We start from the raw sequence: 23,752 nt of genomic DNA, 5'->3' as shown, positions 1-23,752 counted from the left end.
ATTGGTTATTCTGATGAAGAAGAAAACACATTGTGACCCCAAAATATTATCTTCTAGTGATTACCTGTACCCCCTTATTTAGCATTTTTATTCCTACCATTTAAGAGTCGGTGCTTTGTGTTGGAACACCGTGAAGGAGGAGTTTATTACTACACTTCTGAGCAATGCCTATAGACCCACTACCTTCAAAGGATAGGAGTTTGCCCAACATCCAACAAGAGTCAAGTCTATTATTCACCCAAGAGGTGTTTTTTTAGCTACCTTGAGAAAGTGGGTAGACTCTGTGCCCTATAGTAGGACTACTTTTCTGCCTATGAAATTGAGCGAAAAGTATTTTTGACTATGACCATTTGACTAGAGTATAGAGCGATGTTTTATGGCTAAGAGTGATTTTACTCTCTCTTATATTATGCCAATTGGGTATCTTGAAAAAGAACAAAGAGAGCAATAGCTTGAGGGGGAGTGTTGGTAGATATGATGGACTGTCATTTTATACAGGAAGATCCTATAGACCATTTATAGCAAGCTAAGCGTTCATGATGTTCCCCCTCCCCCCCCACCCCCTAGCGTGAGGGGGAGTGTTGGAATATGACCCCAAGAATGCCCACAGACTAAGGAGAAGGCCTACGCAAGGGTGGCATGATGGTAAATAAAGAGTCATCTCATAAAGATACAATTAATATAATTAGTTTAAGTTTTAGGGGTATTATTATAATATTATAATCTTATTATCTATAAATTGAGCCTTAGGGAGAGGGTCAGGATACAAGTCCATAACCTCTTTGTTCCTCTTCTTTTCTCCCAATATGTCATTTCTCCTTTTCTCCATGAGCTAAATCCATGGAATCCTGAAAAATCAATATTAAGTTTGCTGTTCGACCGTTTTTTAAGTTATTATGTCGGTTAGTTGTTGTTCCTCTTGATTCTTCCCAAAGAGCTCGAAAAAAGATTATTTGAGAAGGCATCGAGAAGGATTTTTTTATAAGGTTTCTAGTCTTTGCAACATTTTTTGGTCTTTCACTGGTTGTCTTAACCTCTTTGAAAACTTACCTAAAATATTTGAGGGAAAAAGATAAAAAAAAAAAGTGGCCAAAGAAGGCATGATTCTATCAACCAAAGCTGGCACATAATTTGAAAAAGAAAGGGAAGCCATCCGAAAATTGTTTGTTTTAAGAAAAGAAAGTGTCAATGTTTTGGTTGATTTGGATCTTTCCTATATTAGAAGGTTCAGTGATATTTGTTTCCTAATTAGTTTAAGGAAAGAAGAAGAAGAGATTGAGCTATTTTTCACTTGCTAGGCGACACTTTTGATAAACAAGACAAGTTTCCTTCTTTGAAAGTTTGGATTTAATTTCAGATCTGGATTATGATTTGATTAAATTTTAATTCCAGATATGATTTGATTAAAGTTTAATTCCAGATATGATTTGATTTGAGATAATCTCCTAATTCTGGTTGTGCCATAATCTTGCCTCTAGGTGAGAAATGGAAATCGTAGTGATTGGAGGCAAGTTTAAATTATAAACACCTCATCCCCCCCCCTTTCACGACCTCCACTAATCACTTGTTTCATTGTTAGATCCTAGAAAGCACAAGAAGAAGTGAGAAGGTGATGGAGCAATTAAATTGTTTTGTTAACGGGCTATCTGATAACAAATTTAAGGGAAATTGAGGGACAAATAAGTCATCAATAAGCAGAAGTGATGGTGTAACAGAGGAGGATCCTTTCCTAAGAACTTTGGTTTGAGTTCCATCGACTATGGTAACAAATTTGTCTGGTAAACATGGAGACATGGAATGTAGTAGACTCTTATTACCTGTAAGATGGTTAGAGGCAAATCATACCTAAAGCAATCATGGCAGCAGTAGTAGTTGAAGATGCAGGAGAAGATGGAGAGGCTACCATCAAAGTTTTCATCCTCTATAAGAATTCATAATTATCATTGATGATAGTCTTCTTGCCTCTTTGTGACTCATATTTGTCTATATTTTTCTAATTTTTAACTGAGGCTTGATTGGCAGTGACCCAATCTAGTTTGCCATGAAGCTTCCAATAGGTATCCACCAGAAGGTTTAGTCCACTACAATGAGTGTCAGACATGATTATTTGACCTTGAAAAACCAGAGTCGGTTCTACCACCTCTTGCTCGGACTCCTTTATAATTTCTACCGTGCCCTTAGGTGGTAGAAGATGTACCCTATTTACTGACTACATAGCAAATAATACTTCAATATGAGAGGTGGAGGAAGGATTCGGTATCCGAAGTAATCTTGCACATGTCATCGAATGATGGAAGTACGAAGGAACTGAGAATTTTAGTATTAGCCACTTCAAGATATGGCTTGATGTTTGATAGACAAATAGCAGTTACTGAGACTTCTCGCTGCTTTTCTTGAACTAAGATGTTAGTAGAGTAGGGCTGAGCAATCTTCCACTCTTGAATCAATCCTCTAAATTGAGCCAAGTATTCATGAATATTGTCCCCTTGCTTTGTATTGAACATGGCTTGGAACACATCATACAACTTTTGTAAGTTTTCCGTACTACAATACCACTTAACACAAGTGTCCCAAATTTGTTTTATAGTTTCAAGGTGAACAACATTGTTGGCCACATGTTCCTTCATGCTATTAATAATCTAACTAATGACTAAGGTGTCATTCTTGAGCCATTTCACATAACAACTCTCTTCTTCATTAATAAGTAGAGTTGGTTTGGTTAAGTGACCTAAGAGGTTTCGAGTAATGAGAAACCTCCTAACTGATTGTGACCAGCTCAGAGATTTTGATAAACCTCTCTAGGTTATGGTACTAATTTCAAGAGCCCATATAATCTTCAGCCATTATAATCAACAAGTAAACAACTTCTTATTTGCAATATTGTAGTCCAGCATGTAACTTGAGAAGAAAACTGAGGCAAATATATAAATCACTTTGAGAAGAGAGGAGCGACTTGAACTCAAATAGTATGCATCATAAATCTTTTATCAAAGAGAAGTCCCACGTGTTGTCTCATAGAAGGCCGATCACATACTTTTATCACACATGAACTCAAAATCGGATTGGAGAGGATCTTTAACCGAGATATAATAGGTAAGATACTATCTTGTTTTAAACAAGCACTTAAACAAGAATGGAATACTAATCACAAGCTGCTCATGCCAATTAGAGAGGATTACAGTCTTCCTCAATTAGGAGATTATCTCAAATCAAATCAGATATGGAATTACACGTGAATCCAATCAAAATCCAAATATCAAATTAAATCAAATCTTTCAAAGAGGTAAACTTGCCTTCTGTGTCAAATGCTCCACCTAGCAAGTGATAAAATATCACAATCACTTCTTCGTCTTTCCTCAAATTGATTAGGAAATAAATTCCACTAAATATTTTAATAAAGGAAAACTCCAAATCAACCAAAACATGACACTTTCTTTTCTTAAAAAAGCAACACTCAACTGGCTTCAAGAAAGGAACTTTCATTCTCTAATTATGCACTAACTTTGGATGATAGAATTATCCCTTCTTTGCCCTTTTCTCTCTCTTTTTTTCTCAAATATTTTAGGTAAGTTTCTAGAGAGAAAAAAAGTTGTAAAAACCAGAAATCTTAATAAAAAAAATTCTCCTTAGCACCCTCTCAAATAATTTTTTTTTTGAGTTCTTTGTGAGGAAATAAGAGGAGCAACAACTAACCGATATAATAACTCAAAAAAAATGGTAGAATAACAAGATTAAATCATAGTAAACTTGGATGCCAATAAAAGATACAGTGAACCTTGATTCGGATGCAAATTTCAGTCACAAACATCAGCATAATATACAAGAGAGCAATAACACAATCGGTCTTGCATGGGGAATAAAATCTGAGCATAATCACTATGGGTGAGCCAGTTTCAAAGCCAAGAATATATCACTAGTTTCTCATTCAGATTAGACTAGAAACCCATCCATAAACCATATTTTAGAGATAAAGATCTATTAACAATAATCTTATAAGAAAAAAAACTTAACTTGGCACAGCTTCAAGAAAAAATTACTTCATCAACAAGAAGAACTCTATGTGAAGCTTGATCAATGGAGCATTTAAATTTTTCCTTTTGAAGTAGGGATCCTAAATCCATTGATCTTATACCATGTTGAATTTAGGATCCTATGACGAGGACCTTGACCAAGGTATTGAAAGAAGAGAGGAATAAAAGGAGGACAAGAAAGGAGGAGAGAGAAATAAGAGAGAACTTGGGAGAGGAGACAATTCTAAGGACAAATTTGAGAGAGAGGTGGGGATACTTAATGATCTGCCCCATACCTTGAGGCTCTAGTTATAGTTGTGGAAGGAATTTTACAATGACTACGATGCCCTTAGGGCACAAACTTTGAAAAAGAAAAGACATAAATATATCTACATCATCTTAGATAATTAAACCCTTGTGTCATCCTTATTTGAAGACTACCTCCTTTGCCGCCTCCTTGACATGAGGAAGGTAATTACTTTGATGCCACTTCAAGATGTCTTTCAACCGAATATGCCATAGCCAGGTTCCTAATCTAGGCTTTAAAGCATGATAAAAATTTATTCCAACATGTTTAAAACTTGGATATATATCGGTAAACCATGTTTTGAATGCAATATGCCTATTAGTCCAAAAGTTCATTTGTTCATCAATTTTGAAGATTTGGGGCTGCTTTCTTATATAATTAGAGTTCTTGAGATTTTTTAGACAACTTGGATTCTAAACTTCACTTCTTCACTTGTGGATGCTTCTTCAAGATGACTTGACACACCAATGGAGTTTGAGGTTGTGAGATGTATATGTAGGTTCTTTTGCAAAGACCTTGATTTTTGTGTCTTTTAAAGAAAAAACCTCTGAAATGTTAATTTTAAAATTTTTAGCTCTATTAAGATTTTTTATCATCAAAATATGTATGAGAGTAAACTCTTGGTCACCATCTCACATGACTTTCAAATTAAACACTCAGTGACTTATTTTTCTTCTCCTGAAATTCAACATATACAAATCTTTACCACCACAACCCTCTTTTATTGGATAAAAATAAAAATAAAGTGTCATTCATTTAGTATAGTATTGAAAAAATTAAAGAGTTTTTAACGTTTATACATGAATAAAGTAGGATTAGGAAGTTGTAATTGGAGAAAGATGGACATCTTGGTTTGTCAATATCGGAGTCATTGTTGCCATTATATCTAAAAAAAATTATTCCTTATATTGATGATAAGAATGAGTGTTGTAGTTATACATATGAATTTTCATATGGATATGAATGAATTTTCAATTTTTGTGTATTTTGCATTCATATAATTATGGGTCTTTAGTTATTTTGCATATATTTTGTAATTGGTATTTTTAAAAATATGGTATAACATTTTATGATATATACAAGTGTTACTATTACCATGATTATTAGCAATTTGAGCATATTACTACTTTAATAATAACAACAATATTTGTAGTCACAAATCAATTTATATTGAAAATAAATCTACACCTAGAGAAATTGGACTAGGTGGAGAAGACTTATAAATTAATTTAAAAGCATGGTGAGCATTGCTTAGACTTGGCTATAGGATATAGTATAAGCTTTCATCAACCATTGTAATTTGTTAAGAAGTAGTAGACTTCTTTTGGACAGTACAAGCATCAAGGTTGAATGACAAGTTTCTATGTTTATGGTCACTATAGGTTAGTATCAAAGGTATGTGGTCTTACTAGAACAATTCAGGTGCTCAATTTAGAGTACTAGTTCATATTTCACAAAAGCATTGAATGGGATATTGAAATTGCAAAATGATTGTATACGAGCTTCTTTAGTTATAAATGTTCATCTAAAGATAGTAGGTAACAATAAATATTATCAGTACTTCAAAGTAAAGGACTACAATATCAACTAAAAGTTAGTTATATTTACGTCCTATATGCAAATCTTAGAATTAATTGGAGCTATTTATGAAGTTACATTAATGCTCATATTATTATCGGTAAAGATAAATAACTATTTTAGAATTGAAAACAATTTCTATGAAAAAATATAATAGTGATTTGTAATATTGACATGGTGTCCACTTTTTTAGTGGGCGAGTGGAAAGGATCAACAATACTTGCTTGTATCTTGAGGCATGCATTAGATGCACCTAACAGGCTTAACAAGGTAATTCGCATTATATTATTTGTTTAAAATTAGTTTTCCTTTTATTAATCCAATTCATATCACGTGAATGTATTGCCTAGGTAGACATTGGGTAAATTGCTCTTTTTTGGTATTATAACTATAATTAGATATATATAAATGAATATGATAAAGATCATCCTCCATCATATTTCAAAATTGTTTTTAACATCAACATTCATCACTAAGAAGCATTATTGAGAGTATTTTTGGTATATGAAAACAATGAAGTGCAATTTTAGATTGAATACTTCTATACCGATATAAGACTTTAAGTGAAAATTGACATTGCATGTCGAAAAGATTGAAGGAATGCGAACGAAGGGATTGCAGGAAAAAAATTGGTAGAAGTTAATGGGGATGAAGTAGAGTTTGAAAAGGATTTGAAAGAAGACGAAGATGATAAAAAATGAGCAAAGTAAATTAGCTAACTATTTTTTTAATATATAGCAGCTTAGATATGTACAACGTGTCAAGTTGAATAGTTAATTTAGCATTTTTAGTTTGTACATTTTTTAATTAACAATTACAATTAACATCTTATTTTACTAAAAATTAGCTATTAAAAGTAATTTAGGTCATAATACAAAATTTTATATTATCTATGAATTCACGATTGGTGGGGGCCAGGAAAGACCGATTATAGAGGAGGACACGAGGGTGTGGGGAAGGAGAAAGGCGGAAAAGGCAAGTCCGTTGTGTATAGGGATTTTTGAAGGGCGAGGGCGAATTGGAGAGAGAAAATCAAACACTGAGGCAAGGCTTTAGCAGTTTCGTGTTTTTCCTCTCTTCATACGTTTTTCTTTCAACAACTACTACTCAGCAAACAAGGACTCTCTCTCTCTCTCTCTCTTCTCGCATTCTGTTTCTCGCTCTTGTTTCTGTCTCTACGCGCGGATAAACCCCCCCCCCCCCCCCCCCCCCCCCCTTATTTGCCCTGTGCCTGCACGGCACAACCGTTTTACCTCCTTAGTGCGGAAGCCCCTTTCCTTGTTTTCCGACTTACAGCAATTCGGTCTCTCTTTCTCGCTTCTGGCTTTCATCTCCTGGGTTTGGTTTATCTAACTTATCGGCATTGGGGAACTGATTGTCTGTGAATCCAACTTTTAGGGTTTCTGGGGTGGATCCTTCGGTGGGGTGCCCCACTTGGTTTCCCTTTAGTTTTATCGCTTAATCTATTGAGCTCTTTCAGCCCTAAAACTTTGTAGTTGATTTTCAAGAGCGCTTTTACTCTTGGGGGTATTTTTTGCCTCCTTACCTTGTTGTTTCTTTTGGGGGTTCTAGGGTTGTTCGGTTTGTCCATTCTAAATTTAAGTTTTTAGGGTTTGAGGTTCTCTGTTTTTCTTTTGGCATGGTCTCCAATTCAGTCCGGATGGATTTCTTATTGCACTGGTCAGTATCAGAAGGTTAGGGTTTTTTTTTTTCTGGTAGCACGCGTGGATGAAGTGTGTTGTAGGGTGAAGGTCTTCTAGGTGAGTTCGTCGTGTGTTCCAGACCCTTTCATTTTCGACGATGGAAGGCTGGAGAAGAAATTTCAACCTCTTGTTGTTTGGGTTAGTTCCCGTTTGATTACTTAATCTCCATTGCCTATTATCTTCCCTATCTGGAATTCATTCTATTGCAAAGATTTGAGGGTGGACACGGGTTGCCCTTTAATTGAAAACAATCTATTGATTTAGTTCCGTGGGATTTTATACTGTACAGCGGAGAATCATATTTTTTGGTTTTTGAGGCGGTTGGAAATTTTGGACTTTTGTATAGGGCCGCCTAATATGTTTCTGGCTTTGGTGGTGTTTCATCTCTGAAAGAACAAGTGCATAGCCGGGCATGAGGAGTACGGTTTTGGAACTACTAAGATAAGTGATGATTCTTTCGGGAGGAGTTTAGGGATTAATTTGTACAGCAAGTAGTAGGTTATTTGACAATATTCCATTAGGTAAGAGGGGTATTTAAATCAAATCAGCAAGCGGATTTCTTTTATAATGGTCTGTAATCGTGATGGAAAGAAGTGAGCCTGCATTAGTGCCAGAATGGCTGAAGGGGTCAAATGGAGGCATTACAGGCGGTGGGAGTTCTCTCCACCATTTCGCATCTTCCTTGCAACCAGGTCTTCTTATCAACTCTATGGATCACTCTGTTACTTGAATCTTATTACCTTACCTTCTATGCGTTTCTTTTTGAAGTAAATTCAATTAATTTTTTGAATTTGTTGCTAATGTTTTTTCTACTGATTTTAAAATTTATTTTCCTGATATAGATGATCTTCACACCCAACTTTCCACAAGGAACAGGTTGTCTGTTTGTTCCAGTGATCATGACACTTCTCGTTCTTCTGGTTTCTCGGATAGAATCTCCTCGTCTCACTTCCGTAGGAGTTCTAGTAGCAATGGTTCAATACGTGACAAGGACTCCACATCGTACACACGGTCTTATAGTAGTTTTGGTAGAACCCATCGTGATAGGGACTGGGAGAAGGACCTTGAGAAAGAGTTTTTACTGTCGGGGGACCATCGTGAATTCTCTGATTCTTTGACACTTCTTACAAATAGGATGGAAAAGGATAATTTGAGACGTTCACGATCTATGGTATCAGGAAAACAGGGTGAAGTTTGGCCTAGAAAATCTGGGAATGACACAAACAATGGGCCTCTCGTTGGAATGAGTAGCAGCAGCATTTTGACTCCTATCCATAAGTCTAATTTTGAAAGGGATTTTCCATCCCTTGGAGCTGAGGAAAAGCCAGCAGTTCCAGAGGTTGGGAGGGTCTCTTCTCCTGGGTTGACAGCAGCTTCTCAAAGCCTTCCAATGAGTAGTTCAACAGTTATTGGTGGAGATGGATGGACCTCAGCTTTGGCAGAAGTGCCTGTTATAATTGGAGGGAGTTCGATTCTGTCACCAGTCCCACAGGCTGTTCCAGCAAGTTCAACCAATGTACCTCCAAGCACTAGCACAGGTCTTAATATGGCTGAAACATTGGCTCAGGCGCCTTCACGGGCTCGGACTGCACCACAGGTAGTTGATATTTGCTTTTGTTACTTTTATTTCTTGAGTTGTAGCTTTATGTCTGACAATTTTGGTCTTGGTTATGCAGTTATCTGTTGAGACTCAAAGGCTAGAGGAGTTGGCTATCAAACAGTCTAGACAATTGATACCAGTGACACATTCAATGCCTAAGACTTCGGTAGGGAACTCCTATTTAGTTTAACTTTTTATTGCTTTTCTTATTCTGATGTGTATTGAAAGATCTGTATTTATTCTTTATTCATTTAACAACACCAGTGGCTACTGTTGCTAAAGGGATGATTTGCTTCTAGAGAGTGGTTATAAATTAAAAAAATCAATTGGTAACCCATTTTGGGCTTGTGAAAGTGGTTGAATTATTTTTCTGAAATTTATTCGAGAAACTTGAGGTGCCCCTAGAAAATTGTTTCCCTTTGTCCTACTTGGTCTATTGATGGGTTTTTATTATCAAATTGAATTATTTGATATTTTGATTTAAATATGGCACCAAGATTTGAGTGAATCTGATGCTCCATGTCTGTTTCAAAAAAGAATACCTTTTGTTTCCCTTGTTCTTCATCCTTTCTATTGTTGGAAATCTTTTTTTATTTTAGAATATTGATGCTATAAAGCCAAACAAAATGATGAATATGAAGGTCCACTCAGATGCTGAAATTTCTTACCGCTGCATGCCCTGAAGCCAAGCAAAATGGGAAATATAAGGTCCACTTAGATGAAGTTTTTTATTGCTGCAATTATAATTTTGATTTATCTGGAGAACAAATTTTAGAGCTTGATGTGTAGGTTAATTCCAGCGCTTCCTGCATTTTGATTTATTTCACTATCATATGCCCCTTTGTCTGATTTATTCTTTTCTGAGCAAAATAGTTTTACTGGTTCAAACAGAAGGTTGGTTTATAGAATAAAGTTGGGCCATCTATGCTTGGTTGGATTACCCTTTGGTTGTTTTCCATAGCTTTGGTTTGTAATCTTGTGCTTTTATTCTATCCACAATCAAGAATGTAGAATTATTGTGCTGAAATAAATGGTCTATTTGATTTTGTCTGTGGATAGAATGTCCAGGCTGCTTGTGTATCACCTGCCATTTGTCATTAGAGCTTTAACTGGGTTGGATAGGTCACTCTGATTTTTGAGTTTAATGATGGACTCAAAATTTAGAGATGTAATGGAATAAACTCTGTATTCTTAGTGTTACTGTTTGAGTCTTGCTTAAATTGTGAAGATGTACAGTCAAAATATGGTCATGCACAAAGTGGTCAATCCAAGTTTTGAATATCAAAACAATTATACTTAAATTGCTAGAGTGAACTCAGAAGCCTCATTGCATTATGTGATAAATACTGTAACTGCAAAAACTTTTTGTCCAGTTAAAAATATTCAACACCACCATTTCGGGAAAAAAAAGGAAAAAGAATGTTCCAGTCCATTTGTATGACAAGGTCAAGTAATTTCTTTAATATCCCAAAAATGAATGGAAGATGAAATATTTTTATGTGATACATAGTTAGCTATTACTTTAGGTTTTGAAGATTTTATTCATTTAGGATCTAGTTTTTGTTTTATCTCTTAGTGAGAAAGATAAGTTCGATGATAATGTGACGAACCCGTGTGGTGATTTCTGTAAATAAACATTCCATTACCAATTGGGAAAAACTATGACAGCTGTCTGACACCTCAATCTCATCTATGCTGAGTATTCACACACTTGTGAATTTGGAATAATTTAAAAAAAACACTCTTTGAATTTGTTTTCTTATTGGTTTAAATCAATTTAAATGGGACACTGTGGCTAAAGGAGTGATTTTTCCCATTAGGAACAACTTACGAGTTTATGTAACCTGCTCTTATAGAACCTAATCTTATCTTCCTTGATAAATGGATCCTAAAATGCTCTAGCAGTGATTCTGCTATATTGTTAAGATGTTCAAGTCAACGGGTTATTTATGGAGAGTTTCTTTCAGGTTCATGTCTCATGGGTTACAGCTCATTTGTAATCTATGCCTTTTGTGGTCATTCAGTTTTTCTCAAAATTTTCTTTAGATAATAAATCTATGGCACTTATACAACAAATCCTCTAAATGGGAAATTAGATGCTATTTGTTAAATGACTGATTACCAGTACAAGAAGAACTTTTGCAATTAAAACTGTAGCTGAAAAGAAAAATGATTCATACATATAGTCAAAGCAGAACCTGTTTCCTTCAAATATACATAATTTTGTTGTTGGATGTTGTGGAAGTTATTTACATGATTTTTTTGTCTTCAAGATGGATGTGAAATCTGAAAAATGCTTAAATTGCAAATGGGAGTTGGTGCTAAATGTTTGATGTGGGGTCTTTCTCTGGATCCAGTTTTTGATATTGGTAATGCTTTTGTTTTTTGGGTCTGGGCCTGTAGAAATTAAAATTGTCAAATGTGCATTTTCAATTTTTTCTTTTTGATTTTCTCTCCCGATAAAGTATGTCTATCTAGTTTCTTTTATTGTTTCTCTCTTATATGACTTGTCCTCAGTGAGTTGTATTTAGCAAAGTCACATGCTTTTGCCTTTTTAGTGAAAAGAATACCAAAAAAGTAAATGTATTCATCTTAGAGAATAAAAAATGTTCCTTTGGGTGTCACTTCTAGTATATGTACCTTTTAAAGTTTTCAAGAGAAACAATGCATTCATTATTGATATGGTTTATTTGTTAATAATATTTTACACTTCCTAGCATTTAGGCCTTTATTCTTGCTAATCCTTTGAAGTTGGTTTTTGGTTCATCAATGTTACTATTTTGGAATGTTTTTGGTTATTTTATTCTATTCTCTTTTGTATTGAAGTTTGGGCATTTATAACATAATCAATGCTCTTTTAGAAATAAACAAGTGGAAACTTTTGGACTTGTGGATGACACTATATTGTATTTCTTGTCAGGCGAGCTCTTCAGAGAAACCAAAGCCAAAAGTGTCCAGAGCTGGTGAATTGAGTACAGTAGCAAAAGTTGGTCAGCAGGTATCACTGCTTGTTAACCACACTCACCGTGGGACCACGAGATCTGATGCTCTCAAGCTCTCCCAGTCGAGCAGTAGTAAGCTTCTTGTTCTCAAAGGTAGAGAGAAAAATGGTGTCTCTCCTGCTGCAGTGGCAAAAGAAGCCCCAAGCTCAGCTAATGCTTCTAGACTCTCGCTTGGTGTTGTTCCACCTGGAACTTTTGCTCCTCCTTTGAAGAGTCCAAATGGTGCACAAGCCAAGAAACAAAGCTCTGTCTCAGATAGAAGACCCCTATCTCAGGCTCAGAATCGTAATGATTTTTTCAATTCGTTGCGGAAGAAAGTTTCTTCAGCAAACTATAAGCATTCATCTGCTTCCTCAGATTCAAGTTCACTTGGGTCACCGAGTCTCTCAGAGAAATCTGAGTTCCAGATGCCGGATAGTTCATCTGTTCCTGAAGGAAAGGATCCTGCAGTAGTTACTTCTGGTTCTGAGGTTGATTGGGTGCCTTCTGAGAACGGTGATCATGTGGCTGGCAATGGTGATACTTGTGAGGAATCTGAGGCATTTCCTGCAGGTGATATAGAGAAGAACTTGGGTTCAGATGTTGTTTGTCCTGATGAAGAGGAGACTGCGTTCCTAAAATCACTTGGATGGGAGGAAAACGGAGGGGAGGAAGAAGCTCTGACTGAGGAAGAGATTAAAGCCTTTTATGAAGAGGTAAACTTCTATGAGAGTGTCTCCCCTTTATTTCATTTTCTGGTTTACCATCTATGAAGCCAATGACCACCAAAATCAAAAGCTGACCTATGATACAATACTAATCTGTCTTTATTTTCCTACTTTCTGCAGTACATGAAGTTAAGGCCATCAGCTAAACTCTGCAGAGGGTTGCAACAATTGAACAATGTACTTCATGAATCACACGGGGACCGCTTAGGTGGTACTTCGTTTGTCCTGAGCTCATCAGATTCGGAAGCTGAGTTTTGAGTAATACCTACTACTGTCATGGTTTGAGAAGTTTGAAGCGGGAGAAATGGCTGAAGGTTTTGTTGTTTTGACGATATTGAGATTGAAGACAATGAGAGTGGTGGATTACCAATATCCGCTGCTGTGGAGAAATGAAAAACAGAGAGGGTGGTGGGGTTCTTTTTTCCCTCTGCTTTTTGAAGTGAAAGGCAATAAGTAACTGATATGCTTCAGCCTCTTGTGAAGTGGCTCTGCCCTACCGAGCTCTGGCAGCTTTTTCAATCAAAGGTTTTCTCCATGCGCAGGATAGGGTATTTTTTTTTTCTACGAGAATGGGAAATTGCACAGGTTGAAAAATCAGAGTTTTTCGCTTTTTTTGTTTTGTTTTGTTTTGTTTTGTTTTGTTTATCTTTTTCATGCTCAATTCGAAAGAAGATTATGTTTCAGTCTTTTAAAAGGAAATCCTTCGTTCAGTTTTGTTCTCTCAATCTGTGAAATTCATTTGTTAGAGATTTGCTTCTCTTAGTTTTATCTAACAAATGAATTTTGGGTTTAGTCGTAGGTTTTGTTAACAGCTACACAACAAAATTATGGCACTGTTAAATCCGAGGCTTTTACGCTGTCAATTACTTACGATCGGATTTTATTGCGTTTCGGTTCCATCTGCTTCTCAAAGGAATTCAAAAGGGTAATTTGCTAAAAGGTAAATATAGGGTTACGTCTCTCATTGATGTAATGAAGTTTAGCTCTCTTCACTACTCTTGTATTTTTGTCTCAAACTTTAGAAGGACATTACAAATTCACAGCATTAGCGATGTTTAAAAGTTGCTAATCACAATGGTAGGATACTTGAGATAATAACAACTACTTTTTGGTCAGATATTGACTCAATCATTGATGGATTCATTGATCAATATATTACCGTTGCTGCATAAATGTTAAGTTGATCGATCATTATTAGTGGATGATTTATCAATCAAGATTCTTTCTAGCTATACAATACAAGTATGATAGATCAATGTATTTTCTTGTGATTGATCATGTTTTAAGTCTCTTATTGGTAAGGTTATAACTGATTGATCAAGTGGGATGATTGATCATTTCATGAGAAATATGCTTATTGGACAGAGATGATTGATCAATCCAAGTAGGATGATCGATAATGTGTAATAGTATGAAATGGCCATGTTCCGAATGATGGATCTATCAACTATGGTTTATCGATCATGCTTGATATTTCTGACCTTTACAATTCTAGATGATCGATCATTACGAGTGATTGATCGATCATTTCAATGCCAGTTCAATATTGTAGACATGATGATACTAAACAATGTCTAAGTGCAAATTAGGACCTAAAACTCTGATTTCACATATATACTTAAAGGAAATGGAGTTTAAAATGCTTTTTTACATAAGTGACTGAGTTTAGTCATTTTACTATTACACTTGAACTCTAGTCTTTTCATTATCTTCTTCCTTGTGGGTGTTTCTTCAAGTGACATTTTTCAATTGTGTTTGAGGTTTTGATTTTGGCTTGAAACTTTAGACCATGAGATGCATTTACTCTTGAAGGTGAAATATCTGAAATACTCAGATTTTCAAGTTGTTAGATCAATTAAATTTTGTTATCATAAAAAACAATATGAGAGTCAACATATGGTCAATAATCTCCCATTTTTTTATGATGATAAAACCTTCATCTATGGAAGCTGCAGGCCGAACGGTGGATTCCTTGGGTATCTTCTCTTTCTGAACAGCCAATGAGCCCACTGAGATTGCCCAATGAAGATGAACTAGAATCTGAGATTAAATGATGGAGCAATCGAAACGCCTCTTGACAATCATTTGAGCTGGAAAGCAGTCATGGCTTTTGCGGATCCCGGTTCGGTTGAGGACCCTGGATTCGTGTAGACCCACAAAGACGAGTCACGCTTTCCAAGTCACCCAGTCAGTCTAAGCATGTCCGAATGGGATCGACAGAGTCTGATCCGGGTCGGCAAGCGACCGATCCACAACTTGCCTTCGGCTTTCCGCGGTCCTAAGAAAAGCGTTTGAATACAACTTTACTAATTTATCCCTAACGTCGTGACATGCCTTGCCTTTTATACTTTTCACGAGGAATGTCATTTCTATATTTTGACTGGGTTATATTAGTCAATTGACATCGAAGCGGGCTCCCCGTCCGATAAAAATGTCAAGAAATCTGACTCTTGTTGTCCTAATGTGCTCTGGTTTTTCTCACTCTTGTCACTTTCCCTCTACACATGGCTTCCCTACATTCCGTCCCCCATTAGCGCACTCTGCCTTTTCCGGCCAAAACCCTAAACCTCAGCACAGATGGCTAACCCAAAACCCTCCGTTTCTTTCTTCTCCTTCTTCTTCTTCTTCTTCTCCTTCTTCTCTACTTCTTTCTGCAAATCCACCATTGAACCTTGCTCCGTCTCCGATTCCTGCAACGCCATGGTCGGTTACTCTCTCTACACGGACCTCAAGGTCGCTGAAGTGGCCAACCTCTTCCAGGTCGATCCCGTCGCGCTTCTCACCGCTAATGCCATTGATATTTCTTACACCGACCTGGAAAACCACATCCTCCCTTCCAAGCTCTTTCTTAAGGTTCCCATCACCTGCTCTTGCAAGGACGGGATCCGCAAGTCTTTCACTCGCTACAAGACGCGCCCCTCGGATACGCTTGGTTCCATTGCTGATGGTATTTTTTCTGGCCTCGTTTCCGCCGAGCAGATCAGGGATGCGAATGGGATTACAGACCCGACGGTGCTCGACGTGGGGCTCATGCTTGCGGTGCCGCTCCCCTGTACTTGTTTCAACTCCACGGATAATTTGTTGCCCGCGCTTTACTTGTCGTATGTTGTGAGGCCGGGGGACATCGTGGCGGGGATCGCTGCGAGGTATTATACTACGGTGACAGATATAATGACGGTGAATGCCATGGGCAGTATGACTGTGAAACCTGGGGATATAATCTCTATTCCACTGCCAGGTAATTTATTTTCTTTGTATTCCTTTTGGCGGGTTTTTGCTGTTTCTTTTGTTCTTTCTCTCATACCGTACATACTGGTGGTGATTTATACTTCCATGCAGCGTTTGCTTGAATTTAATTCTTCATTTGTGAGATGCTCTGTTCAGTTGTTCTGATTGCTTTTGGTCAATTTGTTGGAAATCGGATTCACTTCTTCTTCAAGAAATGTGTGCAGTTAAGCCGGTTTTTTTTTTAATTGTTGAAGTCGCTTTCTTTTGACTAAAGAGAGAAAAAGGCATGAACTATTGCAATAAACAAATATCATTAGTAGAGTAACTCAACTATTTGTACATCGGATCTATGTTTATGTTGTCTTTTGGTTCTTTGACATCACTTTGGATGGATTTCTGCTCACTCATGATGCTTCCCTAACAAATACACAGTGAAAATCTCTACAGATTTTCCTTTGGCGTCAGTCACAATCTTGCACGCAAGATGTACTTGGTGATTTGCTTGTCTCCTTATTCTATTATATCCGAACTTTAAGCTTTCGGTCATGTAGATATGCAGTAACCATTGATCTCCATTTCATCTTTTATAGTACAGATTCGTGTTTGTATCTGATTCTGCTTCATTAGTTAGACTTTTTACTCTTTAACTTGTTCTTTTATTCGTATTGTGAATTCCTTAACCAAAGTAAAATCACATTCATGAAAAATTTGTTATATTTTGCAGCCTGTGCCGCATCATTTCCCAGATATTCTTCAGACTTTGGATTGATTGTGCCCAATGGCAGTTATGCCATTACAGCTAGTCATTGCGTTCAGTGCAGTTGTGGGCCTGGGAATCTCAAGTAATTCACAATTCAGGCATTCAGTTGCTTTTAGATAACATTTCCCGATCTCTCTTTAGGTTCTTTCCTTTGTGGTATAGTATGTTATGTTTCTTACTCTGATCTCATTGTTGCAGTTTATACTGTACCCCTGCTATGTTAGCAGTATCCTGTTCAAGCATGCAATGTAAAAACAGTAACCTCATGCTTGGGAATGTTACGTCACAACCAAGCAGTGCAGGCTGCAATGTTACTTCATGTAGCTACGGTGGTTATGTAAATGGCACGATTGTCACCATGTGAGAGTCTCTAACTTGCATGTTTTCCATTTTGCGATGTCTTCTACATGGTATGTTTTGTATGTGTAATATGTGCAAGCACCAATGCTTTTTCATTCTTTGTTTTTGAATTTGACAGGTTGTCTACATCTCTTCAACCTCGATGCCCAGGTAAAAATTTTAGAACAAGATTGATGGCTTCATTACGAATTTTTTTTTACTACTTTTTAAGTTGTTGATAAGTTCACGTAGTATTATTCCACAAGGAGCATGTACCCAGCATATAGAACTGCCACTTTGATCATTTTGGTGGTTATGAATTATATGGTAACAAAGAAAACTATTACCAAAACTCCTCTTTTATGTGGTAACTTGTTGGATTTCGGGCTCAAGTTGCCAAATATGCTACCTTATAGTTATCTGTTGCTTTTTCCAATAATTAGTAGGTTTTTTTGTGTCTTGGGTTAAAATCTCACTGGGGAAAGGGCTGCAGTGTTCCTGCTGTTATGTGCTGAGTGATATGTTCTTTTCTTCAAATGACTAATGCAGGTGACCACCAGTTCCCTCCTCTCATAGCCCCTCCAACAGCCCTCAGTGATGTATCGCCTCTTGCTCCTGCTCCATCCCCATTCCAATCAGGTGGTATAGGGACACCAATACCCAAAACTTCAACTCCGGGATCTTCAATTTTTACTGGATTAGCTCCTGCAAACGGCCCCTTGGGCAGTGCTTCTAATGCACTTCCGTTGACAAAATCGTTACCTGTATTGTCTGATGTGCTGTTTTCTTGTCTGGTGATTGTGCTAGTATTGTAGTGGATGGGGGAGCACAGGTAACTGAGGTGTGTTTTCATTGATGGCCGTATGTGCATCTCATTGTGCCAATTTGCTTTTCCCTAAATTAATTTGGAAAGTGGGGCATTTTTGTAATCGGAATCATCATTTCTGCTCATTCCTTGTTACCCTGTAATATCAAGTTTGGCAATTGTTCTTAATGTAATCTATTGTTTGATTATCAATGAGAATTCACTGTGGATTGAGTGGGATCCTTTTCCAGAACCTGTTTATTCCAGCCGGAAGTTGTTCAACTTTAAACCTCTCTACTGTTGAGGACTGGCTGTCGGTTAGCAAGAGCTAGCAGTGATTCTTGAAAATCTTTGGGCATCGATCAGGTTGTATGTGGTTGGTCTAATATCCAACTCATGGACATTAAATGTGGATTTTCTTAAAGTGATAATATGCTATAGTTTAAATGTATTTTAGAATGATTTTATCCTTAGGTGTAATCATTGTATGATTTCTTGTGTTTGATTCTTCTTTATAGTCTGCTCAATCTCTACCTGGTATTGGAGTAAGTTTGAGCAATTTTCTCATATTCTCTTAGTAATGCTCCTAGTCTGATTATATACTCTTTAAATCCAACTTTCTTCTGATTGTTGCTTGGATTTTTCTACCATCAAAACACAGCCGTTTAAGAGAGTCGAAATCTGTTTTATGTAAATTCTGACTAATAGAGCTAATTGGTTGAATTTTCCAAGCAAGAGTTATTGAGTGGTGAATAACAATAGGGGAACATTGATAATATAACATTTTTGTGTTAAAATTTGCTTTAATTTTAATTTGGCACACTGAACTTTAATTTGAAATATCTCATTTTACCCGTTTGCTTGCGAGATGAGTTGCCAACTCAATGAACTCTGATTTCCTCTTGACCTTTGTTGTGATGACATTGGGAGAGAAAAAGAAAAAATTATAGTATATTAGAAAAATATATGAATTTTGGGAACGCAGTGAATAGATGAAAGAGATATAGGTTAGCACAAATTACTCCTCCACCACATATATGAGAGTAAGAAACATTAGCAAGAGGAGTTGGGTAAATAGGTTTATCAAGTTTTATGACCATTAAATTGATTGCAAGCAAAGATAGTCAAACATTATCCACTACACCAAGAATTTTTATAGTTACTCACAATCAATTTTTCAGATTGCTAATCCACTCCCAGAGAGAAATTAAAAATTCGACTATGATCAACCAAATGACATCTAGAGCAAAGAGCACAAGAACCGGAGACTTACAATCAACAACTTTTAACAGCTTTTAAGAGTCTATATTGATTTATTTGCAAGGGTGACTTGTTTTTTTATTCAAAGCACAAATAAGTCTCCTATTAGGCAAATAAGGAAATCAAACATATAAAAAATGATTACACCCAATCCTTAGTGAATCTACCAACAATTTGAGCAACTATACTAATATAGAGTTTAAAATAAGTGTAATAACAAAATTAAAATTACTAATGCTGGCTATGTGGAAAATATTTCAAAAATTGACAATTGAAGTGAAATTCAGAGTTTGTAATGATATGGCAATGTAAGAGCACATTTCCTAAATCATAAACCAAGTAGATATTAAATTAGTCTCAAATTAGATATTAAATCTCATCCATAAATACTTAGGTTTCAGTGAGAATCTCTATGGAAGTCCTTGAGCACTTTATGACACTAGCATTTGAGAAAACACTTAGGAGCACTTCGGAACTTTGAAATTTGTGTGCACAAACTCTTTTTGGAGTTCGGGTTGAGTTTGATATATATATATATATATATATATATATACACATGATTGATTTAATACAAAAAATTATTTAGTACGAAACATGTAAAACAACTATCTCAACCATCCAATCATGATCGTACGACTGAGATAGTCATTGATCGAATGATCGAGATAGCCATTTTATATTTTCTTTGTAAATCACTTAAGTTTTTCGCAATGAATAAGATGGATATTTTCTTTGTAAATCACTTATGTTGTTTAATAAAAGGTTAGGGTTGACCAGGCTCCTCAAAATTGCTTATTCATGTTTTTTATTAGGTTTTAACTTTGATTACTCATTCTTTGTTTATGAGGAAGCTATCTTGAGTAGTGGTATGGATAGAGTACATGGAAGACATAGTGTTGTAAAAAAGTGATGCAAAGAATATTGAAGAAGTGAAGGAACACATTAGAAGACATTTTCAAACAAAACTCAGGATTATTCGAGCACTTGGTATTGAGATGGCAAGAAGTAAAGCAAGGTTGTATTGACAAAGGAAGAGATGCTATAGAGGAGTATCATAATGGACACAAAAGCTTGTTGAAACACCCATAGGAGTTAATCACAATCTTCATGAAGATAATAGGCCAATGCTCAAGGAAAGGGAAACTGATTTATGCAATAAAACTCCTTGATAATACATTTTATTTATTGCGAGTTTGGTTAGCCAATTCAGAGGAAACCCTAAGAAGATCATTTAGAGACAAGTACAAAGAATTGCTGGGAGCATCAAGAAAACAGCTTATATATGATCCTCATGATTATTTACAAACTGAGATATTATTATGCTCACCTGAAAGAGATAAAAACAAAATGTTGTAACTCATTTTAGTGCAAAAACAGAGTTTGATTAGTTTAGTGTTGTGCTTACCATAGTGTGGGAGAGGTAAAAAGTTTACTAAATTTGTGTAACAGATTGAGACTTTTGTAATATACACTCCAGCCCCCAAGAAGAGTATTGAATTATATGTGGTCATTTTGCCTCCTGGAAAGATTTTGCTTCACATGGTAGATATAGTTCAATTTTATTTTTCTAGAGGAAAGGAGCAATTTCATGAAGCCACAAGCACAAATAACAACATTATAAAGGAGGCCTTAACAGAGAAATTATTTGCTGACCTATGAACATCACTCCAACCACAGACATAGTTCTGCCAATGTAGCCAAGGTGGGTCTTTTTTTCCTAAGCACCAACTTCTACCACACATGGACTCCCGTTCAACATATAGCTCTCCATCAAATCCATCTTTGAAAATCTTTAGGCCATGGCGAAGAGTTTGAATATTGGTGGTTGTGGAATCAATCAGAAATACCAAGGGATCCAGCATAAGAAGCAAGAACAATGCCACTAGAATTCATGAAGACACCACCAAAGTCAGTCGGAGAAGACAAAGTTAAGCTTGATGCAGTCAACTTCCGGGGGAGACCATTCCTGATGAACTTGCCGCTTTGGATGAGAAAGACGAACAACTTGGGACCAATGGCTCCTAAGCAAACCTCCTGTTACATCTTCAAACACATCCACCGAGCAGAGCCAATAAATCAGACAATATGGAAAACGAAATTGAGAAAGAATCAGCCACACTACTTCCGCGGGAAGAGAAACCATCATTTATTTATAACAAGATGGCTACAATCGAATTCGTGGAATACGGGCATTTCAATGGGAGAGGTTTTACCGCCTTCTGGCCGGCTGCTGGCGAATGGATTAGACTTCTTGGTGACCTGGTGAATAGTTCGACAAAAACCCTCTTCCCATCTGGCATCTGCAAGGGTAGAACAAAGAAAGAGGAATCAGATGACTGAAGACAACAAGCCCGCAGTGAACTTATGGATCGCCTTTCCTTTGCGAAAATAGATAGAAGTTAGGGTTGACAATCGCTACCATGTACTTACATCCAACACCGAATACAAATAAAAAAAATCATTGTGTAAACATACAGTCGTTTCAATAAGACAAAAAAAAAAAAAAAAACTGCATCCAGCGTGAAGGCAGAACACAGAGAAGAACTCCAGCAGCTGCGCAGGAGGAGCTAGCGGCAAGAGGCACGGAACAACAGGATCTACCATCAGGAGTCCGATTGCACAAAACGTCGACAAAGAGATGTAAGAGAAAAAGATGGATCAAAAGAGATGCTTTGTAGAGGCACCGAGAGGAAAGGGGGAAAACAACTAGAAATCATCGGAATGGGTGGGATCGGCAAATCAAAGTCTGAGAAGTCACATCCTCCCCGCGATTGAGAGCGATTTACCGGTTCCCCCATTCCGAAAACTTCAAGATTATTCGTCCCCCTTTCTGAGTACCCATCGCCTTCCGTTTTCCACCACCACCGCCTTGAGACTTCACACCAACCCTCAACCCACCGTTTGTCTAGTTCGACGGAGAGCTTTGTTAAATGAGTCTGGTTCGCCAGCTCAGCGCCACGAGAGAGCCTCACAAATTACCATTATAATATTATGCATTATTATAATCTTATATTATGAACTATCATAATCATAAATATTGATTTGATCTATTTTTCTATTCCTTCTATTTTTCTCATTGTTGAACATATGGTTTAGTGGTCCCTTATCAATTGATTTTTGGAAAATTTATAGATTATGTATCAATCGATACTAAATTTACAATTCATAGATCAAAGATATCAAATTTACAACCCATAGCCTTGCGACGAAAATATCCATGTTTCTAGCCCCAAGAACATTATGTTATGCACTAATATGCCTCACAAAAGGCTCTAAATACAACTTGCTACATTATAGATCGAGTAAGCATTAGGCGCCTTCCCAATAACTTTATTTTAGAACCTTTGGATGCATGGTTTTCGTACTCAAAGAACCAAAGGAAAGGTTAGGGAAATTCGACTTAAGGCCTAAGTAGGAATCTTTGTAGGTTATTCTTCTCATACCAAAACTTTTAATTTCCAATAAAACATATATGAGACTTGAGGAGTAGGTACATATTGAATTTTATGAGCCAACTCCAATATCTAATGATGAAGAGGAGAAACCCCCTCTTGAATCATCAAAGGGTTCCCAACTTCAAGATCAAAATCTTGATGAGAACCCATAAGACATGAATAGCCAAGAGGAACCTCTTAAGGAGCCACTGAACTTCTGGTTCATGGTTGATCATCCCTTAGAACAAATAATTGGTGACTGGACAGTTAAAATTAGAATAAGAAGAACAACTCATGAATACATGACAAATAGTGCCTTCATTTCTCAATTAGAACCAAAAGCTTTGTTGAAGTTGAAAACGACAATTTTTGGATAATGACAATGCAAGAAGAGCTTAATCAATTTGGAAGAAATCAAGTTTGGACTCAAGTACCTTGACACAAAAATACAAGTAATTGGTACAAAATGGGTCTTTAGAAATAAAACGGATGAGGCAAACAAAATTGTGAGGAACAAAGCTACAAATGATTTGAAAACGTTAAATCCCTTAGTATACCCTATATCATGCTTATAATTCAAATTGGTACACTGGCAATAGGCATGATCAATCATCCCTAACGCAATCTGGCATAGTCTATAATGCAAAACCAATCATCCTGCATAAGCATCATAGATCATACAAAATGCTACGAGGAAGAATTTATAAAGCATAATTGACCTGTAACTATAGTATAATTGATCATATAGAATACTACCTAGCAAGTTCAAAAAAATATGATCGATCAATGAATTTTGTAGAGGGTTAAAGATTCGTTGATTGAAGTCTTGATCGATCAATAAGCTTAGGAAATTAAAATATTTAGCTGTTATACATGGTTGATCGATCATACTTTTTTGTTGATCAGTCAACACTTTTTATAGTTTTTTTGTAAACGATAAAAAATGAGTATTTTGGTAGAATCCTATAAGTAGGCCTCCAAACTTGTTAGAAAATTAAAAAATAAGCATTTATTAGTAT

General features: G+C 36.4%; 2 protein-coding genes across 3 annotated transcripts; both read left to right on the top strand.

Moving 5' to 3' along the window:
• The first annotated feature begins 7,112 nt into the window (after positions 1–7,112).
• LOC137935994 (uncharacterized) lies at positions 7,113–13,992 on the top strand. Its single transcript, XM_068780466.1, has 5 exons — positions 7,113–8,290; positions 8,441–9,195; positions 9,275–9,364; positions 12,119–12,895; positions 13,028–13,992. Exons 1-5 carry the CDS (start codon positions 8,182–8,184, stop codon positions 13,163–13,165), a joined length of 1,869 nt encoding a protein of 622 aa, XP_068636567.1. The 5' UTR covers positions 7,113–8,181; the 3' UTR covers positions 13,166–13,992.
• Positions 13,993–15,384: 1,392 nt separating this feature from the next.
• LOC137935995 (lysM domain-containing GPI-anchored protein 1-like) lies at positions 15,385–18,490 on the top strand. 2 transcript variants are annotated; one of them, XM_068780467.1, is made up of 5 exons: positions 15,385–16,145; positions 16,860–16,977; positions 17,094–17,255; positions 17,374–17,405; positions 17,784–18,490. In XM_068780467.1, the coding sequence occupies exons 1-5, from the start codon at positions 15,485–15,487 to the stop codon at positions 18,047–18,049; spliced, it is 1,239 nt and encodes a 412-aa protein (XP_068636568.1). In that variant the 5' UTR covers positions 15,385–15,484; the 3' UTR covers positions 18,050–18,490. The 2 variants fall into 2 exon arrangements, with proteins under 2 accessions (XP_068636568.1, XP_068636569.1); XM_068780468.1 differs by lacking the exons at positions 17,374–17,405; positions 17,784–18,490 and having other exon boundaries at positions 17,094–17,259.
• The last annotated feature ends 5,262 nt before the right edge of the window (positions 18,491–23,752 follow it).

The sequence above is a fragment of the Aristolochia californica genome, unplaced genomic scaffold, assembly GCF_029961685.1.
Source record: "Aristolochia californica isolate CCGP_79_NKW_82.1479 unplaced genomic scaffold, dmAriCali1.0.hap1 SCAF_7, whole genome shotgun sequence".
Classification (NCBI taxonomy): domain Eukaryota; kingdom Viridiplantae; phylum Streptophyta; class Magnoliopsida; order Piperales; family Aristolochiaceae; genus Aristolochia; species Aristolochia californica.
The sequence above is the reverse complement of the archived record's forward strand: the minus strand, read 5'-3'. Positions and strand labels throughout refer to the sequence as shown.